General features: G+C 56.6%; 6 protein-coding genes across 6 annotated transcripts; 2 read left to right on the forward strand and 4 right to left on the reverse strand.

Annotated features, from left to right (window-relative positions):
• Positions 1–263: 263 nt before the first annotated feature.
• On the forward strand, positions 264–1,259 carry CH63R_07221 (C2H2 conidiation transcription factor; the record flags this gene model as incomplete). Its single annotated transcript, XM_018302196.1, has 1 exon — positions 264–1,259. One exon carries the CDS (start codon positions 264–266, stop codon positions 1,257–1,259), a length of 996 nt encoding a protein of 331 aa, XP_018156974.1.
• A 10,023-nt stretch (positions 1,260–11,282) lies between these two features.
• Positions 11,283–12,928, reverse strand: CH63R_07222 (GDSL-like Lipase/Acylhydrolase; the record flags this gene model as incomplete). Its single annotated transcript, XM_018302197.1, has 4 exons — positions 11,283–11,328; positions 11,453–11,781; positions 11,834–12,668; positions 12,723–12,928. 4 exons carry the CDS (start codon positions 12,926–12,928, stop codon positions 11,283–11,285), a joined length of 1,416 nt encoding a protein of 471 aa, XP_018156975.1.
• Positions 12,929–16,184: 3,256 nt separating this feature from the next.
• CH63R_07223 (uncharacterized protein) lies at positions 16,185–16,763 on the forward strand (the record flags this gene model as incomplete). The annotated part of the gene is made up of 1 exon (XM_018302198.1): positions 16,185–16,763. The coding sequence occupies one exon, from the start codon at positions 16,185–16,187 to the stop codon at positions 16,761–16,763; it is 579 nt and encodes a 192-aa protein (XP_018156976.1).
• Positions 16,764–19,191: 2,428 nt separating this feature from the next.
• Positions 19,192–20,250, reverse strand: CH63R_07224 (Sugar 1,4-lactone oxidase; the record flags this gene model as incomplete). Its single annotated transcript, XM_018302199.1, has 2 exons — positions 19,192–19,935; positions 19,999–20,250. The coding sequence occupies 2 exons, from the start codon at positions 20,248–20,250 to the stop codon at positions 19,192–19,194; spliced, it is 996 nt and encodes a 331-aa protein (XP_018156977.1).
• Positions 20,251–20,307: 57 nt separating this feature from the next.
• CH63R_07225 (D-arabinono-1,4-lactone oxidase) lies at positions 20,308–20,706 on the reverse strand (the record flags this gene model as incomplete). The annotated part of the gene is made up of 2 exons (XM_018302200.1): positions 20,308–20,550; positions 20,632–20,706. 2 exons carry the CDS (start codon positions 20,704–20,706, stop codon positions 20,308–20,310), a joined length of 318 nt encoding a protein of 105 aa, XP_018156978.1.
• A 1,927-nt stretch (positions 20,707–22,633) lies between these two features.
• Positions 22,634–24,292, reverse strand: CH63R_07226 (ThiF family protein; the record flags this gene model as incomplete). The annotated part of the gene is made up of 3 exons (XM_018302201.1): positions 22,634–23,103; positions 23,162–24,044; positions 24,116–24,292. The coding sequence occupies 3 exons, from the start codon at positions 24,290–24,292 to the stop codon at positions 22,634–22,636; spliced, it is 1,530 nt and encodes a 509-aa protein (XP_018156979.1).
• Positions 24,293–24,490: the final 198 nt, after the last annotated feature.

Below are 24,490 nucleotides of genomic sequence, written 5' to 3' on the forward strand. Positions count from 1 at the left end.
GCAAAAACCATTCTCTAGTATCCAGCTGGCACTTGGGGCTAATCACTGCACTCTACATCTAATACCTTGTTGTGGTTCTTAATATTCACATCGCCCACCAACATCTCAACTCCATCAACACTACTGTCACCACTATCTCTCTCCGCGCCCTACTTTGTACTATCGACGACAAGAGGAGCATCACATCACGCCCATCAACCGCCCGAAGCAGCAGAAGAAGAAGAAGCAGCAAGAGGCATTATCCAACCTTTTAATCAGCAACGATGGCGAGCGCTTTAATATCGAACCCGTACGCCGCCCAGCAGAGCGCACACTACGGATACGTCCAACCGCCTCAACCTCCCCCCTCGCCACCCATGGACGAGACATCAAAGTGTTCTCTGCCCTCCATCTCAAATCTCCTCGGTCTCGCCGACCAGGGCTCGCCCACATCCGAGACTCACCCTCAAATCCCCCAACAAGGTACGGACTGGACGGACTGCCAACAAAGCGGAACCAACAGGATCAGCACCATCAACAACGCCCGTGGCCTCAGACTGACTCTCGACACAGCACCCTCCCACAAGTCCGAGACGAGACCAAACTCCTCGCACTATGGCGGCCGCAGCGGCCTCCCCCCGACGCCTCCCATGAGCTCTGACGCCTCCTTCGACGGCTACAACTCGCCCTCGACGAGATCCGTCAGCCAGCTCTCCGTCGTCTCCCAACCTCAGAGCAGCGGCAACTACTACTACGAGTCGACGCCTCCTCTGGAAGCCGACGCCCACCGTCACAGCATGGCCCCGATGGTGCCCCGCGTGCCCGTCCAGGCGCCGTACGCCCAGCAGCCGTTCCCGCACGGGTACATGTCCGCCCACAACCCCATGGCGGCCTCCTACTACCCGCCCATGCAGCCCACGCCCCCTCCGCAGGCGCAGATGTCGGCCATCTACTACCAGCGTCCGCTGCCGCAGCAGTTCCCGCCGATGGCCCCCGTGCCCGTCGGCCTCGGACCCGCGGGCTCCAACCCGTGGCAGCACCACCACTACATCTCGCCCTCCTCAGCCGCCTCGTTCCCGCAGAGCCAAGACCGCTACATCTGCCAGACCTGCAACAAGGCCTTCTCCCGCCCGTCCTCCCTCCGCATCCACAGCCACTCTCACACGGGCGAGAAGCCCTTCAAGTGCCCGCACACCGGCTGCGGCAAGGCCTTTAGCGTCCGCAGCAACATGAAGCGCCACGAGCGCGGGTGCCACAACTTTGAAAGCGGCGGCAACTGAAGCAAAAGGCTTTTTCTCTCACTGGCGCCCCCCGTTTAATCCGACAACGACAGTTGTTTACTTTCCATTATTATAACTATATCATGACCAACACGACGGCGAGGAGGAGATGGCTGCCTCTTACAATTGGGAAGACTGGCCCGTAGGCCCAATAGTTGGGGAGGAAAGAGAAGGGGAGGAGTGGTGGTTTTCCAGTTTGGTTTCAACGGGAGGAAAAAGATACCACGTGGGTTGTTAGATCATCACTTTCTGCCACCTGCGAACTGCAACAGCATCATCATCAACAACAACGCCTTTACCCAAAACGACACGTACAAATTTTTACAATCATAATCAGCAAACGACGAAAAGAACAAACTCCCAAATATCAAAACCAAAATACTTTGGGTTCTCCTTCCACGGCGTTCTTACAACAAACTACATCAGGGATTCCCCACGGATTGGCAAAATCACTCAAAACATCATCATCCACGGGAGGGCGCGGGAAAGGGGTGGGAAAGGAGGGATGGGAGGGGGGGGGATTGGACGGCAAAACTGGCATGGAGGAATTTAGCTTTCTTGACATGTGTTAAGATTTTTCTGCCTCTTTTTTTATCTTTTTTTCCCTCTTATTCTTTTTCTATACTTATTTTCCCTTTTAAACTGGAGCAAAGGGAGTGTGTGGGAAGGCAAAGAACTGGGTGGTGGTCGAGGACTTGAAAGTCTTGCACCTCCAGACAAATGACAAAAACTTGGCATCTACAGGCGTTTCGAGTTTTACATGGTGTGTTGAGTGTTTGTGTGTGTACGTGTGTGTGTGTGTGGCTCTTGTGTTTTGGAGACATCTTTGAGATGTCGGGTTCATCCTGTACGAGTTCCCGGTCTTGGCATTGTTTTGGTTTTTCATCGTCCTTATTCTAACAGTTCAGCCGAGAAGACTGTATCCATGGAGCACGTGTACGGGTGTGGTAATGTAAATAGAAGAGAGAAGAAAGAGGAGAGGGCCACCACAAAGAATCAAACGGATGGGCAACACCATTACCATCATCACCACTCTTGGGTCCATGTCTACTCAACCGACTGTGAAATCGAGTCAAGTCCGACTTTTGATGTAACTCAGCCACACACATCTCCATCCCAAGACACCAGTCTCGCTGGGCGTTCGGGTGGGGGGAGGGTTAGTGCTGCAGTGAGGCAAACTGGATGAAGGGGGGGGGATGGGGATAAACTCGGATCGAACCCAGTCGCCTCCCGTCGAGATCGTCCCGACCACGAGACACTCGATTGCGCACTTCAAACGGAAGAGGCAGAGCAACGGCCACGAGACAAGTCCCCATATTCGACACCGCGTCCAAGAGCTTGAGACCGGACGGAGGGACCGCCGATCGCGACGGTTCGTTTTGGCGCTTCTTGGCTGTTGACCCAGCTATGGTTCAGGCTGGACGGGCTCTCTGCCAAGCGGTCCTCTTTTCTCCGTGGAGCATCTCGTTCTCGGGGGGAGCAAACGAGGAAGGAGGAAAGTCACGAACGGTCACTTTCACGTAGAGGCGGTTACTGGTGCCGAGGAGAAGTGCGAGGCAAAGAGGTTAGAGAAAGGGGGGGGGAGGGGGGGGACGATGATTTGACAAGGCCCGGGTAGAGAAGGAGATAGAAAAAAAGAAAGAAAAAAAAAAGAGATGATCGACGCTGCAGAAGGTGTCAGAGAGGCTTGGGATGAGACAGTCAAGAATTTACGCTTAAAAGAGACATCACTGCCGTGTGTGTGTGTGTGTGTGTGTGTGTTTGTGTATGAGAAGGAAAGGGAGAGAGGACAACAAGCGTCTTGGTCATCCCCTCCCCCCGGTTTCAGCCGTTCTTTTGCAACGTTGAAGTTGAAACTCTCCAAGGTCGACCGTTGACTGGTTTCTCAAGAGTCGCGAGACTTCAGATCATACGACAAATGGCCGCACTGCAAAAGTCGCGCGGGCGGGCAGCAAACTGATTTTACCCGTGGACTGTCGGGGGTTGTCCCCATCTCGCTCTTACAACACAACACCTAGGTTGCCCTGCCCCCTCTTGCTCTAAGCCCTCCCATTCTCCTCCTCCTCCTCCTCCTCCTCCCCTCAGCCGATGAAACGAACTGGAGACCCTAGTCCGAGCGGCCCTGACATCCCATCCTCTTTGCCCGATCACCGTCCCTCCCGCAATGCGGCTGAGTTTGGGTGTACGGTGGGAGGGGTAGGGAAAGGACCTGTATGGGTGGAAAAAAGACTGTCGAGTTGGCTCTTGCTTCTTGCTCTGTCAGCCATGTATAACAAACTCGGTGTCTCGTGCATGTCACGGAGTTGGCTTTCTTCCCAACACTATGATGTGCGTCTGTGTGTATGTGGTGTGTTGGTGGCGTAGCTTAAGTCGTGGTAGGTGCGCAGACCGGCTTCACGTTATCCGTCTGACCAATTGATTGATGATGGGTCTGGCCATTGCCGTTTGTCGTGATGTGCCCTTCATCGGCCTCTCTCTCTCTCTCTTCTCTTTCTCTCTCTCGGTGCCTCTTACCATCGAGGCGGTCCGATGCTACTCTCCGGGATTGCCGCTGCAGCGCCCACGCGGAGAGATCAAAAGAACGTCCAAAGTCAGAGATCAACCAGGGTGGGGTGCAATACGACAGATTCAACCCTCATCCATCGACTTGATTCGGTTGGTAACAGTCGCCGCCGTCTCATGGTGGTGTGGACTCGAACCCATGTCGAGGGGCGGCTAATGAGGACGACAGTGACGCCGATCCGAACCCGCGTCGACCAAAGACGAGCAGAGTCCGCCGATCTGCATGGGAGATGGGTTGGCAAGCAGGGAGGGGAAACAGAGACCTGCAACTTTAAACTGGGGGAGGAGAGAGAGCAAAGAGATGGATGCCGGATGAAAGGGAGTCGAAAGATGGTAACATCGCGGGAGGGGCATGGGACAAGGAAATCAGGCGGTCGAATCGGGGATGGGTCATGGGAGAACATCGGACAATCCATCGTACGCCATCTAGTCGAACAGAAGTCCCAACAGCATAGCATTGGCGGTCTGCGTTCGGTTGGCTTGACTTGACTTATCACCAACCGGCGTGGTGCCCGATGCAATTTCGGCCGGCAGCACATTAAGCTTTTTCGCGTTGTCCTGACTCGGCCCTTGTTGAAATGTCCATTCTGCAAAAGTCTCTTTCCGGAGAGGCTTCTCTTTTCCAATGCGGTGTGTTGACATCGGGGCTAAAGCACTTTATTCAATATCGATGTGTCGTCCGGGGGTCCTGTTTCTTCTCGTCACTCTTCGTATAAACCATATTAACTCGGCCTTTAATGTTCTGCCTCCTCTTGTCTTCTTCCCTTGCACCCTTCCCGCGCAACCCCCTTTCTGATCTACCAGGCCTCAGGGGTTGTCGGAGAACTCTATTATCGTCGTGGTCCGCAACCTCCACAGAGCCATTCAATAAAGCCAGTACAGATGTGATGGGATGTTGTTCCGTTTCATGCATGTTCCCAAGCCAGTATTTCCACAAATTAACCGCCATCTTCCTTGCCCGTCACGGGAACGCCTTTGTTTTTTCTTCTTCCCACCTCCTTTCCTTTGGTGGTGTTGTTGTTGTTTTGGGTGTATGGATCTCGTTGGACCCTGAATTCATTCCGCCGCCTCTTTCCAATTACCGCCGGCAATGCGTCGTAATACCAGGCTTCTGCTTCGCCGGCCTCGCTGTCAGTTGTTGGAGAAAACAGGGGCTACGTGAGCGGTAGGGGGGGGTGGTCGCGACTAAGGTAAGACATGGCTGAACTGGTATTCTCCCGAGGATGCCGGGACTTATTGGTTTTTTATCTGTAGGCGGCTCCAAATCTCCTTGGAGTCGGGGTGGAGAGCGGTAAACGCGCGCCGAGATGAGACTTTCAAAGCGTCGCCAGCATGAGGCTCTCTCTCAGTCTTTGTTCCCGCCGCACACTCACCAAGTACAGCAAGCTCACTCAGTCTATTCCATCTCTTGTTCTCATTTCGTCATTATTGGCTTGTCATGCTTTTTCCCCGAGTCATCAGCAACTCTGTTGTTATACCTCCCTTCGCCGAACCCTTTGCCCAAGCTTCCCCCCGGCACAAGAAAAGGATTCACATGGCCGACCCGCAAAATGGTGATCACTATTTCGCGGCAATACAGAGAATGGACAATGCCTGCGGCGCCAGGTACGATGCCGCAGGGCCACTCGAGTGAGGCAGGGAGGATGCTGCAATGGGGGGGGGGGGGATATGGGAATTACGGATACATAAGACAGGATCGAACTAGTAGACGTTGTGGGCGAGCGGCGGGGCAGAGATGCCTTCAACGGTCAATCTCAGTTGCTAACAAATAGTACGCACACTACTCTGTAATAATACACAACATCCGTCGCCACAGGGCTGTGCTTGCTTGCGCTCTCTCCTTCACTGCAATTTCAACAAGGTTGAAGGAGTCCGAGTTAGCCAACACGAGCCGGAAGGCGGTCTTGGTGCCCCCGGTTCGGACACACCACCATGACTCTCTCCCACTCCCTCACTTGTGGTCTTGACTCGGCTCGACGCTAGACTCTACGGAGACCAAAAACCCCCCCCCTTTTTCTAGCGTCCAGTGCGCCAGTAAAGTCAAAAACCGGGACAATGAAAACCTAACCAGTTGTGCTGCTTCACGGAACATCTCGAAGGCGGTGTTTGGCCATCTAACGAAAGGTTCGGTACATCGTACACCGTACAAGAGATGATGGTGGGGGATATGGGGGACGTGGTCTCACCCCTGTCCGGCACGCCGGGAAGAGAGCAGCGGTGGCCTGTCCCTGTCGAGGTTCATCGGGAAGCGTGCGATGGGCCTTGGAAACCCTTTTTCCCCTGCCGCCGTCTGTCCTGCGCCCTCTCACCTCATGCCGTCCTCGAGCCTCGACCGATACTGCTATCCTCTTCAACTCCGGACGAGAGCTGGCGCATCTGGGATGGGACGGTCTAAGCGCACAAGAGACACACTCCGAGGTTTGCGACGACGGGCCAAGACTCTGGAGATGGTCTGATCTGCCTGCCCTGATGGCGTCATGGGGGGAAGGTGGATTTACCGCTCCCTGGTCATGAAAGACGGTATTACAACGCATGCACAAATACTGGGCGAATCTCGTTTCAATCCTTCCTCTGGGCAGGACTCCGTGTACCAGATATTTGGGACAGGTAGTGTCCCCCCCCCCCCCCCCCCGCCCTTGATGTGCATGTCTCAAATGGCCCGCGGCGTCGCGTGCAAGCCGATTGACAGTCGCCGGGCTGGTTGTAGTCCATCAATCCACCCTCTTGGGTCGTAGTCAGCAACGGCCGCCCCATTGCGGTCGCATCCAGCGATGACTGTCGCTGGCTGACTGACTGGCCGTGCCGAAAGACGCGAGAATACATCCGAGACGGTGAGCGAGGGCCACCACCACCGCCTCTTCATGTCGACAATGAGCGCCGCCTGCCAGGCAAGATCCTTGCAGGGGACGACAACGACAGGGGGAGTGTAGATGGCGTTGATCACGGGCTCCGAGCTGGGCCTGTTCCTGCAGAGCCGATTCAGAAGTTGGACCAGGTTGGCCGGCACTCGCTGGCTGCGACCAGGAACAGGCATGCATGCTTGCACACACTCTCTTGCTGCTGCGCGCAGAAAGTCAGAACCTCAGACGATTCATAACCTTCTCTTGGCGGGTGCCATGGGCATGGGGGTCGGGTTCTCTCTCGTCGAATACCGTACATTCGCACTCCCTCACCCCTCCCCCTCCCCCCTCCCACCGTCTCCAAGTCTCGAAGCCTGCTTTGCTTCGTTCGTGAACGTGCGTCGATGCTACTCAACGAGAAGCGTGGCCGCCGAAGAATCGCGCGCTAGCAGCTAGTAGTGCTACCGGCCACTCGATAAAATTACGACTCTGCTCTGTGTTCCACACCGCAGCGCAGTCCGCAGAGTCCGCCTCCAACGTTCCCGGTGTCACGGCGGTGGGATTCCTGTCAACTTGCTCGACCGGATCCGTCACGACGGAGTGTCCGTCCAACTACCGCGTTAGCGCGTCCCTCTCGGGCGGTAATTGAGGAGGACGGACGGTGGGAACTCCCATGGCCACTTGCATAGTACTACAGTACAGGGACTAACTAGTGTCTGTACTTTGGGTGGCAGCGGTGGTCTTGAACGGGGGAATCCCTTCCTCGACGGAGCTTCTGCTGCTTCGTCGTTCCTCGTCTTAGTCGACGACCTATTGGCCCGTTGAGCTTCATTCGATGTAGACGCACACACCATACCTCATCTCAGTCATCCTTCTCACTCTCATGCTCACTCTCACTCTTACCACAGGTGCTTTCCATTCATCCACTCACCCACTCCCCGGCGTGCAGGAATGGGAGACAGAGAGGGAGAATGCAGGGGAAACCTCCATAGGTTTATGTTTCGAGAGTCTCATCTGATCAAGAGCCTTCACTCCCTGAGCCCCTCCATCCCTCACCGAAGTGTGGTCTGCCCTGCGGTTTTCTCGACAGGCCGCTGCTGGTCTTCCCTCGACGCAGATGAAGCAGTTCAGACGGACCAGCCACTCTGCATGCGCGGATTCTCTCCAGGGCTGGATAACACTCCCTCCCACACACCCCTTCCCCTCCCCCTCATCCGCCATTACCAGCCACGCTGCTGAAACCGTCAGATGAATGAGGATTGGGGTCTGTGATACCGTCGAGAATCGGAGACGTCAGCGTTTGAGCCCTTCGCTAAGCGAGAAGGGACGGAGTCTGGGCCGCCCGCCGACAGCGTCACAGGGAGGGAGAGGGGGTGGGATTGTCTGCTCACCGCTTGGACGGGCAGCCCGTCGCGATGACACCCAACGTCTTCTGCCGCTGCCATATGCGCTCGAGAATCGGAGGAAGAAAAGGGCCATGGAAACGCATCCCAATCCAAGCTGTCACGAACCCCCTCCCCCTGCACGAAAACTCCAACAACGTCCCATCTCCCCCCCCCGGACGATCCCAGATCAGCCTTTTTGATCACCATGATCAACTACTAGTCTACGGATATTGGCGCGTCATACGATGTAGAATTCCCGAGACAAGTCGAGCTTGACCAAGCTCTCTCTACCTCTTCCCCCTCAGCCTAGCAGCTCGGCGGCGCCTGCTGCGAAGCTACTAGTCGACTGCCGAAAACATGATCCTCCTCCTCCTGTCCATCTCGCGCCGTTGTCTCTCAAAAGGTTAGTCCTCCCACCAAAAACCCTCCCGAGGGGCAGCCACGCGGAACAGCTGTGCGTAGCGAAACCGAGGACTGCCCAACGACGTCGTCGATAACGACCTCATCTCACCGTCTGCGATCCCCGTCGGGATTTCTCTGTCCCCCTTCCCCCTTTCCCCATGTTCTCTGTCGTGTTCTGCCGTCATGGCGTATGGCTTCCCGTTCCTACGCTGTAACTCCGCGTGCTCCGCATCCCCGTCGGGGCAATGAGTGGTAGGAGGAGAAACGCCGCCCAGCTTCAGAGACGTCTGCTGCGTCGACGCCCCCCCCCTTCACTTCCTTCATACCTGTATACGAAGTTCTCTCTCTCTCTCTCTCAGCCCCCTCCCGCTTCTGAGTGCGGCAGAGCCAATTGCCATCGTCTCAAATGGAAGCAAGGGAAGTGGGAAAACCACACACACGCACGCGCGCGAAAACGATGATACCCTCTGTATACGTACCAGGACATCGCGCCCCCCCCTTCGTCCACGTCTGTGACAACCCTCCCGTTTCAGGTGGTTGCAACTAACTGCCCTCTCTGAATCTTGACGAAGCGGGATCGCTGGGAGCTTCCCGGGGAGACGCCGTCGCCGTGCGTGTTGACAAACAGCTTTGTCAACCACCGAGCCAGGCTTTAGACTTTCTCAACCGTGTTTCCGCGCTATTTATCGTCACTTTATTTTTTTTTACCCCTCTCCATCTCCTTCCGTCTTCCGTCGGCTGCTGGTATCATGCAAAAGTGAGAGAGACCAATATAGGACCAAGAGAGAGAGGGGGGCCACGACGAGTGATTGACTCGGGGGAACGGGGCAGAAGACCCAAGGGGGAGAACAGGTTGATCATCGAAAACCCTCCTTCTAGCTCGTGGATCGCCGTACGCTAGCGCACGAAGGAGCCGGGAGGGCGTGTCTGTGGGGGGAAACGACAACGAGAATTCGGTATACCGTACAGATAGACTCCAACTCAACTCAGTTCAACTCAACTCTACAAGTAACCCCTCCCCTGCCGACGAACGACACTGCCGACGACGACCAGACGACACGAACGGCGGAAGATGCCGCCGTTTTGGTCCCCAGCCGGCCATGACTTTCCCTTTCCTCCTTAGCCAACAACGCCCGGGGGGTTAGTGGTGGGAGGGCCGTCCACCGTCCGAGTCTCATGAATTGGGTGGGTGTTGACACACGACTGCGCCGTCCGTCTCAAGGTGCGCGTATCTTGGCACTTTTTTCCCTTCGTCCCAACTCGCGCGCCCACCCCTTCGGGCGGCCCTTGTTTCTGCTTCCTGACGCAAATAAGGCCGGGGGGGTCCCAAAATGGAGTTTCTTGTGCCCTCTCAACGGGGAAGAGGGGACGTGGGGTTGCTGTGCTTCCCAGACCGTCTTTTCGGACGGGGCCCGGTTTGTGAATATCATCAAGGGGGGCGGAGAAGGAGGAGCAGAGGGGAGAAGGGGGGGGGGGGGGGGGGGGGGGGAGTGCCTATCAACGGCTCCGCTTAGGTCCAAAAGATGTAAGTAGGGGTCACGGAAGGCCTCGTTTCCGTGGACAATGGGGGACACGAGAGGAAAACCAGGACCCTGAGAGACCAGGGGATATGCGGTTTGGCAATACGTTTCGAGCCTTTTCTGGGCGCAGAGATCGTCGATAGAGTGTGTAAATCCCCCGAACCCTAAAACCGGAAGCCACGAGCAGGAGGGAGGCTCCTGCACATCTCGTGCGACCCGCGCAAATCGTCAAGGGAGAGAAGAGAAGGGGGGAAGGGGGGTTGGTGATCGATAAGGCGGTGAGAGGAAACGAGGAAGAAAAAAAAAGCCTAACTACTACCAACTCGCGACAGAGACTCGCGATGCTGGTGTGTACGGCTTCTAGCAAGGTGAGACGTCGTGAGCTACGCCGAGCAAAGTCTGTGACTAAGGCAGTCCAACCCATTCATGCTCATGCTCGAGCCTCTTGTCTTTCGTCCATGTGTGCTGTGTGTCATATCCTCTGCGCTCCCCGCCCTGTCACGACCTGCCATCAGAGCGTCAAGTTTCGTCTGTATTCTTCTTCCCCGTCAGACTCGACGAAGCCTTGCTGGTCGCCACATTCGAGCGAAGGGGGCCGGAACGCGTGGCATCTCATCTTTCTCGGCTCAACTCCCGTTCGGTCTCAAAAAGGTCGCCCAGCCTGCCAACCCGTCTGACAGCCCGAGTATCCTCATGCGCCGCAGCCGCACCTTGACTAACCTGCCAAGAATGTGGGATGGCCAAGCGACGTCGGATCGGTCATCTTTCTCTCCATCACCTTCGTGCGGCTTGTCATGGCCGAGCTGCATGATACTCCTGACCTCCTTCAGCGTAGCCTTGTGAGGCTGGCCCTTGACCCATGAGGCATCTCAAACGGTCAACGCGCCAGATGCCAGCCGCTCCCTACAGACAGACTCCCAATGCGGGGGGACCAAGGTCGGAGACTGGGTTGTCCGGACGCAAGAAAAGTACACTGTACATCGTATGACCAAGAAGTGAGAAGTCACCGAGAGCAACTCCCTTGGTACGCATAAAAGATCTGTGAGGATCAAAGCTTGGCTCTTCAGGCTTCTGCTTCTCTTCCATACATATCACGACTGTCATGGGCGGGCCGATGTGTTTTGAGTCGTTGCCAGACCATGGTGGCGGCGTTTCAACTCGGCAGGCTGCTCGCATATCACGGCATTATATAGGCTGTTAATGACAGATGGCGTTTCTTGACATGCGTGCCGTTTCAACCGAGGCTGCAAGGGCCAAGCCATGTATATCCCAAGTCTTCTCATGTATAGCCTCTTCTCCCCTCCCCAAGGGGTCTCAATAGCTGGACTGGTCGTTCCAGTATTGAGTCTCATGGTAGACCCTGTCGATAAAGTTAGCAGACGTGGAAGTAAGAATACCTCACTTCCATCTTGATACACGAGCGGCACAGGCATGCTGCACGCCGAAGAGCAAGCCTCGTCATGATCCAAGCCAGGGGCACTTACTCGGGTCCGGTGGCGTACAAGGGCCAGCCAAGCTTCAGAGTTATGTACTGTATCAGGTGGCTCGCAACCTTGATCTGCCCGACGTCGGTGGGATGCCACTGTCCTCCGATGTCGTTGTGTTGCAGGATGCCGGTGGTGTTAAAGAAGTGGACGAACGGCTTTGACGGCTTGCACGCCTTCCTGGTCGTATTGGTAACGGCGTCCCATATCGTTGGACTGCTGAGATATTCTTCCGAGTTGAAGTACTCGTAAACACTGTAGACTTCGTCCCTAAGATCCGTGTTTTGGTCGTACGTGTTGCCGTTCTGGAAGAAGCCTTGCCACATTTGCTTTGAGGCGAGAGTCAGTACCCAGGACAAGAACCCGGGAATGTGTACATACCATGACTATGACCTGAGCATTAGGCCACTTGCCATGAATGCCTTGAATCAGCCGCTTGTAGTGTTCCACGTAAGTAGCTTTGCTGACGCTGTTTGCGGCGTTGGCATCGTTTGTGCCGAGATTGATGACGGCCAGGTCGGCGGCGGGGTTTCTGGAAAAGTCCCAAGGTTCGGGGTCATCTGCGCAGGCCGCTGTCAGCTGCCCAGTCCCAGAAAGCATCTGCAGCCTTGGATGAGGGGGTTGGCTTTGGTTGGAAGAGGCAAGGTCCAACTGTTGCTCCGGTGCGTTCGCATAACACATACCTCCCCATACTTCGGCCGCCCGTCCCCCAGTGTCAGACGTATAGAACCACTGGTGAGATTGTCCCCTAGGGTTGCCCCAACAGTTTTGGTCGGCAACGCAAATGCCTGGGTAGGCCGTGATTGAGTATTCCGTGTTTCCCAGGCCAGCGCCGACACCGTAAGCGAAACCCGCCATCGCCTCGTACGTGGCGTACATTCCTGCCGACAGACTATCACCAATGAACTCAACCCGACGCGGGTAATCGGGAATCTTGATGAGCTGTTCCCCAGAGGCAACATGGACCTGTTCGATCTGGACCCCGTAAGCCCAGTTTGTCACCCTCATCTCGAAAGTCACGGGGCTGACGGGGCCGGTAAGCTCGATGCCCGGGGTTTCGGGGCTCACAAAGAGGTGAGTCGCTCCGGCTGTGACGTTGGTGTGCATCCAGTCCAGACCGGCGATTCTGTAGGCCACTAAAGTGCTGCTGATGGTTTGTTCACCAAACGTCACCGCGACGGTCTGGCCGGTGAAGCCGAATTTGATACCCGGAGCCCTGCAATGTCTGAGAATCTTTCATACGTATCAATGGGTTTTGGTGCAGACTCACGCCCACCAGGATATCTTTTTGGAGTCCCATCGGCCCTTGTATGATATCTCCTCGGCATCGGCATCATATGTCTTATAGTCGCCAGCAGCCAGGTCCACCTTGGTGTCGATGAAGTCTGTCACTCTGGGCCGACCATTCTCCAGGATTGTGGCCTTGACGGCGAAGATGAAAGCGAGCACCGTCGCTGCAGAAGGGATGACCAGCATGGCAGCAGTTGTCCGTCGGGCTCGGGGCGTAGCGATGGTAGCCTGGCAGACAGCTTACGAACGCCACGATGCAAGGGACGAGGGCCTTTTATGCGATTTAATGACCCGCGGCTGTATCTGATCATAGTCGTGTTTGACCCCTCATGACAACATGGACGATGAATCGGGGACGGTCCAACATGGACCGAAATGAGCGGAAAACATACATAGCACCACCCCGGTACATTGGGGGATGCTGTAGGAATAGCGCACCGGCTAACCGGGGCTTGAACCGCTCCCGACCCCCTCAAGCCGATCGTCTTCAGATCATGACGCCGGCTTTGCGGAAGTCCAACACTCATCAGTCAAAGGGAAGCTATTTCGGCGACCATCAAACACCACCCAGATGGGAGTGCCGTTTTGTCGACTCCGCGACTTGTGCCTTTTGTTCAGCATCAAGAAGATGGGAAAGACGGGAAGGTCACAGGCTCCATACTGAATCGGCAGTGCGGCGTCGAGACGAGGAAGACGTCGCTGTTGGAGTTCGTTATTTGCCAGTAACAACCAGCGGAAGGAGAGGTTCCGCAACCCGCATTGGTGTAAGCAAGTGGTCTACAAGGTGGGATGAGATGTGGGTCGCCGGCGAGAACTGGCCGCTATGCAAGTCGAGTTCTGGAGAACGTCGCCGTCGGGTCCGAGCCGGACAGACGGACGGGGGCGTTGAGGACTGTTGGAACCGCGGTGACGTCGAACCCCATGTGTTTTAAATTCCTCGGTTCGGGGCAATTTGAAGAACACGCGAATGAATCGAGGCGATGTTCGTCTCTTCGCAATCTGGCGGCTCGTTCATCTGCATATGCATACATACGCGGTATGACTTCGTTTGGTCTTCGCCGCCCAGTCGCATGTTGCTTGATTCGATTCACGCCCGCCGCCCCCGGCCTTCTCTATCTCGCCAGAGAAAGCAAGGCTTGAGAAGAAAGACGCAGATGCTATTGGATTGAAACAAGGTCAGAGGTTGTAGAGGTGGCATGTCTGCGACCTGTCCGGCCGGCGGTCGGTTACGGCGTCGTCTAAAAGTTGCAAGCCGCATTCCCCGGGAGGTCGGCGGGAGGACCGGGTGAAGCTGCCGTCTCTGCGGCAGCCAGCGCAGTACCATGCACTCGATGCGAGCACTGACCGCCTGGGTATCCCCACGGAGCGTCATCGAGCTTGGTACAGAACAATAGAAGAACGAGTTGCAGCTGTTTGGATTCTCCGGCGGCGGCTATGCTGGGTGGGTGGTGGAAAAAGGTAGTGTCTGTTTTGGACAGAGCAGCTAAAAGGCACTAAGAGCGCCCAATTGTTCGTGGCAAGCATGTCGAGGGGGGGATGGGGAAAAGAGGAAATGCACGATCGCATCACCGCAAAGAGTGAAGGTGGACAAGGGAGGATGCAAGATGGAAGTCGATCAGTACCTACCTGGGTACCATACCTTGCCTACCTACCTGCCTATCTGCCTCCCTGGGTACCAACTGGAGGTAGCACTTGCCTGAAGTTGTAAGCTACCAGAAGCTGCAAACTGGAAACTGCAATTTGGGAAGCGCCTACCAATTGCAAAGAAGGCAAAATGGACAAGGCCGAACAAAACCCTGGGAAGGTCCGGCCCATCCTCGTCACACCGAGCTAAGGGCAGGTACTAGACAGGTATCTTCGTAGGTTCGTAGTAGGTACTTGGATTTCTCAGGAGAATTGCGAGAACAGAAGGTACCTTTGCTACCAACCGAACCACCCATAACAACCCGGTGATGTACTTTTGCATCTGCCAACTTAGATACCGACGGATACTTGCAATTATTCAATAAACATCGTCACTGTCGTTCTGCTCGACATCACCAATCTCCCTCGTCCTGCCTCTCACCTCGTTCGCTCAGTCAACAATTCATCACCTGCGAACCCCTCAAAAGCGATAGCGTTCGCCGCGGAGTGTCTTGGGTCGAGATCGCCATCTCATTATATCTCATTATATCTCATCGTCCCTGCCATCACACCCTCCCGCAATCCATCATCACGAGCCTGTTAGCCTTCCGTCGAAATAGGAAGGCCATAATCTCGCAATCCCACCACAGCGGAAACTTGGTCCACCCACCACTCTCAACTTTCCTGTCTGTCTCGTCTGGGGCTACGATTCGCGACTGGGACCGTGTGAGAAGAGGAGAGCACAACTGGCATCAGTCTCTTGGGCACAAGTCCCCTCCTCATCCAACGCGCTTTTCACCAAAATTGCTTCCCGCGATTCTCGACAATACATTGCCGCTGCCACTAGCCGTGCCGCCGTCCCAAAAGCGTGGGGAGAGATCGGCCGTCAGCTGATAGTGATACCGAGCTTCTCCCATTGCGTCGGGGAAGAGAAGAGACATCCACCCTACCTATAACCACGGCCGGGCTGGATAACTCGACTTCTTTCCCACCCACATACACAAAGCTGTGTGCCGTCATTAGGGGCCATCCCGTTCGCGAGCCATCTGCGCTGGCGCCTTTGCGCTCTTTCTCCTCCCCAACAAGTCAAAGCGGCCGAGACCTTTGGCCTGGGTCTGAGTCTGGGCGACCAACCCGAGACCTGTGCGGGTAACAACTAACAAGGCATCGCGGTGGTGGAGGGTGCGAGCTCACCGGTTGTGTATCACCAAACCCCCCCCCCGACTTCCAACACCGACGCTCTCCCTCTTTTTTCCCTACTTCTCCGACCTTCAAGACACCGTACTTTTTGCCTTCGCGCCTCGACGACACTCTTTTGAAATCCGCCTTGCCTACAACAACCGCTGTCACCATTTTATTCTACGACATATTGGGGCTTTCGCAACATTGGAGCCGCCACCGGCAGAGCAATTCCGAACTCAATTCGCTCGTACAGAGCCCCCAGCCTGATGTACCACCAGCCATGATCTCCGTCGCTTCTACGATATCATGACTTTGTGCGCGCTACGACCGCCCAGACAAAGGCCCATACAGTTCACTGCTCCGAGCAACAATACTTCATGCCATTCGTTGCATCCGCGTCCACAGCCGCACACCTCTCTCTCGCGCCCCGGATTGCCGTCGAACCCCTCCTTTCCTCTCCCTCGAACCCCACCTCCGACAGGGACAAGAGTCCGAAACCCGTCGCCGCTGTCGCCGCCGTATCGCCGCAACGGCAATCGCGTATCATCCATCCTAGACATCCCACCGACGCGCGATCCCCTCACCGCTAGAGCCTTGCTGCAACCAAACATCCGCGCACGGTGCGCTGCACCGAGCCATGTCGACCACCCAAGCCAATGCGGTGCCTGACACGCAACTGGGATTGAGCTATGAAGAAATACAGCTGCTACGCCAGGGACAGGCTGCTCTGGGTCAGGGGGCTGGTGGAGGAGGTGGTGGCGGTTCGAGCTCGTCGCGCGCAGCAAGTCGCGCATCAAGTCAGGGCCTGCTGCTGCTGGACAGCACGTCGTTGGCGGCACTAGGACGGTATTTTGATCGCGTCATGGGCCAGATCGAGCAGCAGATCGTGTACCTCAGCGAGCAGAGCCAGATGTTCACCATGGCCCAGTTCGATCGAGCCGGGAACCTGATTGAAGGAGCAGATGCCGAAATCCAACGGTACCACGAGCTTCTTCGCCAACTGGACGAATTGGAACTCGACTTCGATCGGATAAGGCATATCAAAGAGATTGTACGCGGTTATAGAGCACGCGTCGAGGAAATGGAACGCGAGCTCGAACGGAGCGGCAGCGGTTCCTCGTCGAGGCATCGGGAGGGCCACCATTCATCACACCGCCACGGCCACTCTCACGGTCATCGTCACGGTCACGAAAGCTCTCGCCGCCACCGACACTAAGCTTCCCGCCACTCGAGCTATACACCTCTTGTTCCTCGACAAGAAAACACCAGCCACACACGCTATCCCCGTGCGGGCTTGCACAGGGGGCGGTCGAATGTCGATGAAAATCAGACCGAGCTCTCCTACGATTCTGCGCCAGAATGGGAGATAATGTTTACACGACGATCACACAATCACGACATGCTGGCAACGAGACATGGGCGCGGACGCCTCTTCTAAAGCGGGAACACACAGCACCGCGGGATACCGTGTCAAACCAAGCCACGATTATGGCAGAGCTGTCTATGCATTAGGTCGTGTGAAAAGGAGGGGGTGGGGGGATTGTCAGCAGTCTTAAGACGGAGGGCCTCGCGGCTGGACAAGACTGGAATGCCTCACGGCTCGTCGTTTTGATTTTTCAAGGCGTTGGTTGCTCTTCTCTTCTTCACGACACGACATGGACGCCTTGGTGTTTTATGTCACAAAAGCTGCACTCTTGCCGGTCCTCGTATGGAAGAGACGGCGCAGTCCCATTGAGTTGGATAAAAATACCCATTTTCTTCATTTGTTTACGAGAAAACAACACTCCAAGCCTCACGGCACACTGTCTGTATACGATCTGTTTCGAAAGGATCTACTGGTCAAATTGGGTTATTTCCCTACATCACGAGCTACGTATCTATTCTGGTTTCTAAACGATTTGGGGATCACCGGGGGCAGCGTAGGACGGCGCACTCGAGGCTGATGAGCCATTTGCTATTCTCACTTTTATTTAAAAGCCATAGCAATCCGGAACTCCAATACAATCTGATTATCAGCGGACCTGTCAGCGGACCTGTCAACGGTCAAAACTGTGTACTCGCCGTGCTTTGTTTTGGGCTGAGACTCTGGAGGGCGAGGCGCCGATCGCAACCGCGAACCGCTTGGGCAACGGTTGGGCAACAAACGCCCATTTTCCATCCATTACTCTGCCCCAACACTCGCCCGTTCGTGCCGCCGGTGTACTTGGAGGTTTTTGTTGGCTCTTTTCCCGCTGGTATTGGACCCGAGTGATGCGGGGTTGGGGGGCTCTTTTGTTCGGCTGGGGTGTATGGAGTATGAGGCGCCATGCGCGCCGTGAGTGACGAGGAAAGCTGGGTGCATACAGCCCAGAGGAACTGGGGGGGCCTGGAGCGTGGGTGACACGGAATCAGCGGCAGTCTCCGAGTGAGACCTCTCTACTGCATACTTTCGTTTCTTCCCTACCCCTCGATTCTAGCTGTGATGGCTTCTGTAATCTCTCCGAGGTCTCAAATGGCCTCCAGAACCACGGAAATGATAGAAGGACGCCAGGACGACGAGAAGAGATGTAAGCGACAGGTGCTCCGAGCTTCTTTGCTACACGTTCCTGTGATATGCTTCGTCTGTGCCTGATGGACAAACAGAAGAAATCCATACGCTCCACCTCGAGACCAACAGCATCAGGCCCCACGACTTTCCCGCGGCTCCTGAACAGCCATGGCCGATCCAGCAGCTCCCTCGGGTTGGTCCGCCACCTCGAAGACCCTACCCTCGCGCATGATGACAACCGCGTCGTGCTAGATAAACCGCCCCGAGCCGGTGCGTGGCCTCGACGACGACCATCGCCCCCGCGAGGTCGTCCTCCCTTCCCCCAGATGACGGATGGTAAAACCGAGAATAGAAGGATCGGGGTGTGGGAGTGAGACCAGCACGGCTTTGGATAGGACGCCCTGCTCCAATGGCATGACCAAGTGAAAACAGCCGCGCGCCCACGGGCTGAAGCAGCCGTCGTCGGCGACAGGTTAGGCTCGCATCACGGGTTTACATACGGAGAGAAAAGCACACGAAGACGTCGTGATCAGAAAGAGGCCAAAGGCTAAAGGCCAAACTTGTGAAGCATTGGAAGTACTGGCAGTCTGTGGGGATGCGGAGTTCTCCCCCCTACCAGCGCCGAGCACGAGACTCCTCAGGGAGACTACGTGGGGAGAGAAATGCATGTGTGAACATCGCCTGGCACAGGGAATACTCAACATGATACTCCCTTGGAGTGGGAGGTGGAAGCTGACTGGGACCAGGGATGTCGTTGCGTTGCGGCTCTGCAGGCTAGACGGTCGAGCGTCCCATCGCGAATGGGAGATGTATGCTTCTACGAAAGATCCGAGGACCCGTATCTACCCCTGGTTTGGAGCATTGGGGCCCCGTAATCATCCGTCTCGCATCGATGGCCGTTGATCCGTGTGACCGATCACCTTGGCCGTTGGTCTTGCTCCCTCCCTCCTGAAATATCAATATCTGGATCTAGACTCGCATGTGGTTAGTGGCTTACCCCACCAGGGCGAAAACATCGACCGTCGTGTCATCGTACAGAGATCGGGTGCGCGGATCGTCATGCCGGCCCGTCTCTCGATATCGCATTACCGCGGCTCTCCCACGAGGCCGGCGACCCTCAGCCCGCCCCCCTGCGCCGCGCCCTCTCGACCTCGACCTCTTCCAGCGCGGGCCTTGGGCCCTCGCCGAGCACCTTTTCGCGGTGCCACGGCCCGATGAACATGCCCTCCGGATCCGCCTCGTCCCGAACGGACCGCCACCGCGCAAAGTCCTCGCCGTACAGCGCCTCCACCATCCCGCCGCTGACGACGAAGTCCTTGGCCCAGTGCGGCCGCCCGCCGAGGTCTCTCATCAGCCACTCGAACGCCTCGTAGTAGCGCTCCCGGCACGGCGGGTCCGCGTGGTACGGCCGGTAGAGCGTCGCGTTGAGGTACAGCGTGGGGCCGCCGGCGCGGGTCCGACGACAACGACGACGACGACGTGTCTTCACGCGCACCTCGACCGGCGCGTGGACGAAGAGCCCGGCGGCCGAGAAGGGTATGCCGTGCGGGACGTAATCCGGGTCGGCCGGGCCGAGGTGGTTCAACCACGACGACAGACGGCGGAGAGCCTCCGTGCCCTTGTGCAGCGGGATAGCCCACTCGTTGACGTACTGGCTGTAGAGGCAGTTCATCAGCAGCGCCTCGCGGCTGGGCTGGACGGCGGAGACGGTCGACCCGTCGCGGAAGCCGTACTGCATGCCGAAGACGAACCACTCGACCCACGGGAGGATCCGCGGGACGAGCTGCGCGAGGTACAGCAGGTTGTGGTAGACGTAATAGCCCAGCGGGCCGTCGTAGTTCCGCCGGGGCGGCTCGACGTGCTACTCGTCTGTCTTGTCCGCCTTCCAGATCACCGCCCGGCGGGTGTAGGGGAACCACCATACGCGCACGAACTCGCTCTGCGTCCACAGGGCCCCCTTGGTCCACGCGTCCAGCATCACGCGGTCGGCGTCGATGGTCTGCGTCCACCGCAGCGTGAAGGCCGGCACGGCGCGGAAGGTGACCTCGGTGATGACGCCCAGCGCGCCGAGGGAAAGCAGTGCGGCGCGGAAGAGCGCCGTGTTCTCGTCGGCGGAGCAGGATTTAGTCCGGCCATCGGCCAGGGTGATCTTAAGGGCGACGACGTCCTCGGACATAAGGCCGTGGGCGAGGCTGCTCCCGTGGGTGCCGGTGGAGATGGCGCCGACGATGGACTACTGGTTAATGCTGCCGAGGTTCGGCATGGCCAGACCCCTCCGGTCGAGCTCGTCGCACAGGGAGTGCAGGCGGATGCCGCTCTGGACGACGGCGAGGCCGGTGGAGGCGTCGGTGGAGAGAACGCGAGCGTAGTGGTCGAGGTTGAGCTGCCAGCTTGAGGTGCAGGTGATGTGGAAGGCCGAGTGGCCGCAGCCGACGGTGACGAGGCGGCGGCGGTGCCGGCGGGCGAGGTCGACGACCTTTTAGATCCCGGCGAGCGACTCGGGCTGGATGTAGAGTTCCGGCAGCGAGTGAAAGGTCTTGGCCAAGGGGTGGTGAACGTGGTTGGCGCGCGCTCGGAAGGGGATGCCGTCGGCGGCGCTCTTTTCGAGCAGGGCGGCGATGGCCGGGTCCATGGCGGAGAGAACCTGAAAGTCCAGATGGTTTCTTTGATACAAGACCAGAGGTTGATTACTCGTCCGCCAACAATGGTAGACTTTGGTAGTAGGTTGATTCGCGCCGAATCTCGGTCGTCTTGGCTCAGGTCCTATTCAACACCAGGCGCGGCCAAGATGCCGTTGAAGATGGATGGAAAAGAAGAAAGGGGATCATGCAAGAAGTAGCAATCGGGAAACCTCCGCGGCTCGAAGACACAATATGGGTTGGACCAGCTCATGATGGAGTGAGACACGGGCGATACGGAAGCCGGCTTCGGCTCAAACTGTGATTCGCCGGCGCAGAAAGTCATCGAGTCACCGTTTGCGGCGGCTTGCGGGGCCGCTAATCTGGAGCAGCGGGGATACACGAGCAACATGGCGATTTTGAGGAAACTCAAGCGGGATTCTTCAACGAACATCATGCCAAACGCTCCAGAAATTAAGCAGTCCATTCTAAGCTGGTATATTCCACCTACAGCTTAGGAGACTCAACACCCAATCCTAACTGAAGGAAGCCTTTCATAATCCCCAGCATCAAATCACTTGACTGACGCACCATACTCCGACCGTAGAATTGCCCTCAGATTAGCTCTCTCATGTTCTCACGGACAACGGCCGATGGGACTCCGCCATGGTGACTGGATGTGCCCTCGTGCTGTCTGCAACTTTGGCTTATTTGGACTTCGTGTCATCACCGGGCAATTCTATATTCTCTCGCTGCGCCACCGCTTGGCAGGCGGTCCTGAGATCTGTACGTCCACATTAGCAACAGATCAACTATCCGACGATCTTAGGGGTCGACTTACCGGCCAGCTCCGATTGAAAACTATATACGTCCTATCATGAGCGTGTTCTGAGGGCGAACCACACTCTTGGGGGAGTGAGGCCGTGGCCCGAGGAACTTTGCTTCTAGACTTTTGCAAATTGTCGTCATTGCGGCACGAGATCCCAGGAACGAGCGCCAGCCGTGAAGCGGCGCAACGATGACATCCATGCTGGGGGAACCCCCAGATGGCGCCTGCTCAGATCTCTGTTCTTTGGTGCTGGTCTTGTCATCGCGTGGAGGGCTCTTCGCAGAACCGCGGCACTGATGATCCCGTAACCTTGATGTGAAAGTTATCATCATCGCAGGCTGGCGGTGGTTGGGGTGATGGGAGGGGTATTTCGACTCCTACTAAGCGTCAAGCAAACAGGCAAATGGAAAAGAAATCACAAGACCCCAACAGCAGACCCAAACCAAGGCATTCAGAATCCAGGAGAGTGAATACGTCGTTGGAAAGGGGGATCTTGTTGCTCAAAGCATTCGTGTCTCTCCCATATCTCACTCGAGATAAGATGCATGGACTCGAACCAGTACGCAGAGCTGGTTGTCTGCACAGACAAGATCCCGTTGAAGACGGCGTGGAGATACTCGAAAAGACGTCTAAAGATACGGCTGCAAATCAAGAGTCTTCTTGTCAAGAAGGTCTGCAATACTGTCAGCTGTTTGGTCTTCTGGCAGGTATCTCAGGCCACTCACTTCTTGCCTCGGTCATGATGGCGCGCTTGGAGATGCAAGATCGCATTTGCCATTCAGCGACGATACCATTCATTGCATGATACTGACGAGGCGAGAAGTCCGAGGTAAGAAATGCTCGCTGTCGCGCAAAGCCCAAGTTGGCAGTCGGCAAAATATCCCAGTGAGGTGATGAAGGACACAGAAAGAGAGCGCGACCTGACGCGACGCAGAAGTAGCCTTGGGCCCGTTCCCTGTTCTCCACTCTATAAGCACCGCCACACCGACGCACCACCTACAGCCACAGCGCCCCTTGTAGCGGCTTTGATGCCTGGATGATATATGATCTCAAGTGCGTTCTCCAACTTCTTGACTGTTTATTCGTGACATGCGCTGTTCTCCCACAGATATTCACAGCCTATCTTTTTCAACCTCGACAGCCTCCTTCAATCTCTCCTCGATCCGGGCAATCACCTCGGCATCGTACAGATCCTCCAGCTTCGTGTCGTCCTTCTTGAGGTACTCCTTCTCGTGGCGGAGCGCCTCGTCCCTCGTCATGCAGACGAGGTCGCGGAAGCGGATGTTGGACCACTTCTGCTCCTCGGCACCCTCGCCGATGCGCAGCTTTGTCGGGCCCTCGGGTCTCCGCCACCGCACAAGCACAAGTCTGTTGATGAGGCCGGTGACGGCGCTGCGTCCCTTCCACAGCTCCTCAGCCAGGAACGCCGCGTCGCCGAGGGAAATGGGGATGCGGAGGCCCCTGGACTCCTCGATTCCGTACCGGTGGTGCACTATTCTTGTCTCCGAGCCCTGCACGAATGCCACAATGTCCGTGTAGAGCTTGTCGCGGTTCTTGGCCGGGACGTAGTCAAGGGGGTAGCCTGAACGCTGGTCAGTTTGTGTACAAAAATCCGACGCTGGGCAGGCAAGGAGGCTTACCAGAGATGCTGAGAATGACGTGGTTTGCAACGACGTAGCCAAAGACTGCGGGCATGGTTCCGAGGACAGGGAGGATCCGCACTCTGAAGGTAGGCAGCACACTGAGGTCGCCGACAGTGCCCTTCTTGAACTCTTCCTCGGACAGCGGCAGGAGAGCGGCCTTGCCCTCGCCAGCCACCTCAGTCGAGTAGACAACGGGGATTCCGCCAGTGACGCCTTGCAGCTTCAGCTTTCTGCGCGTAGCTCTCGAGAGTCCGTCGTCCGTGCTGGCTCCGATGTCGCCGACGTTGACACGAGTAGGATCGCCCTTGGCACCGGCTCCCATGCTGGAGATGACAGGGATCTCGTTGTCGTGACAGTACTTGAGCAGGGCAACCTTGGTGTCGATGTTGTCGATGGCATCGACAACGTAGTCCGGCTTCTGTCCGTCCTCGGCCCAGGGGGCAAGGAGCTCCTCGGCGGCCGACTTTTCGAACTTTTGGTTCTTGAGCTCGTACTTGGCCCAGGGGGCAATGGCGATGAGGCGGCGGTAGAGACACTGGACCTTGGGGATGCCGACGTCGGCGAGGGTGGCGACGGCGTGGCGGTTGAGCGAGCTGAGAGTGACCTGGTCGAAGTCGATGAGACGGATCCTGGAGACGCCGGAGCGGGCGAGGGCAGCGGTGCAGTGCGAGCCGACGCCGCCGCAGCCAACGACGATGACGAATGATTTTCGGAGCTTCTGCAGGCCCTCGTCCTTCAGAAATACCCTGTTGCGGGCCAGCTGCTCCAGGATGAGTTCTTCGTCAAAGTCGCCGGCTTGCGCCCTCCTCGCGAGAGCCTGGTTGCGTGCATCCTCCTTGTCAATGGGGGGAGATGCGGCGCCGAACTGGGTGAGCTGCGGCTATTAGTCTCATGTGTTCGCAACGAGCAGATATGTATATATATATGGATAAGTAAGACAACGTGACGCACCTTTGCCGCTTCTTCAGAAGACGAGGGGATGGACTTCTTCAAGTCCTCAATGCGCTCTTTTCTTTCGAATGCTTGGTATCCAAGGATAAGACATGCCACAGTCGCACCAGACAAGACTGCCGTGGCAGCGAGTTGTGCGTGCGGACTTGATGCCGCTCGGGAGAAGAATGAAGACATGCTCAACCTCGCTTGCTCATCATGTAGAGGGATGAATCAAGAGAATATGATGAGGTCCGGTGTGTCTATCGAATGGCCCTCAACTCGGCCAGTCTTACACATGAACGAATACTAATAAGACACCCTCTCATCAACAATGGGTCTCATTCGCGAAAACCGTCAGCGTGTTCAAGGTGAAGGGAGAAAAAAGTCGTCGAC

The sequence above is a fragment of the Colletotrichum higginsianum genome, chromosome 5 (genome assembly GCF_001672515.1).
Source record: "Colletotrichum higginsianum IMI 349063 chromosome 5, whole genome shotgun sequence".
NCBI lineage: Eukaryota > Fungi > Ascomycota > Sordariomycetes > Glomerellales > Glomerellaceae > Colletotrichum > Colletotrichum higginsianum.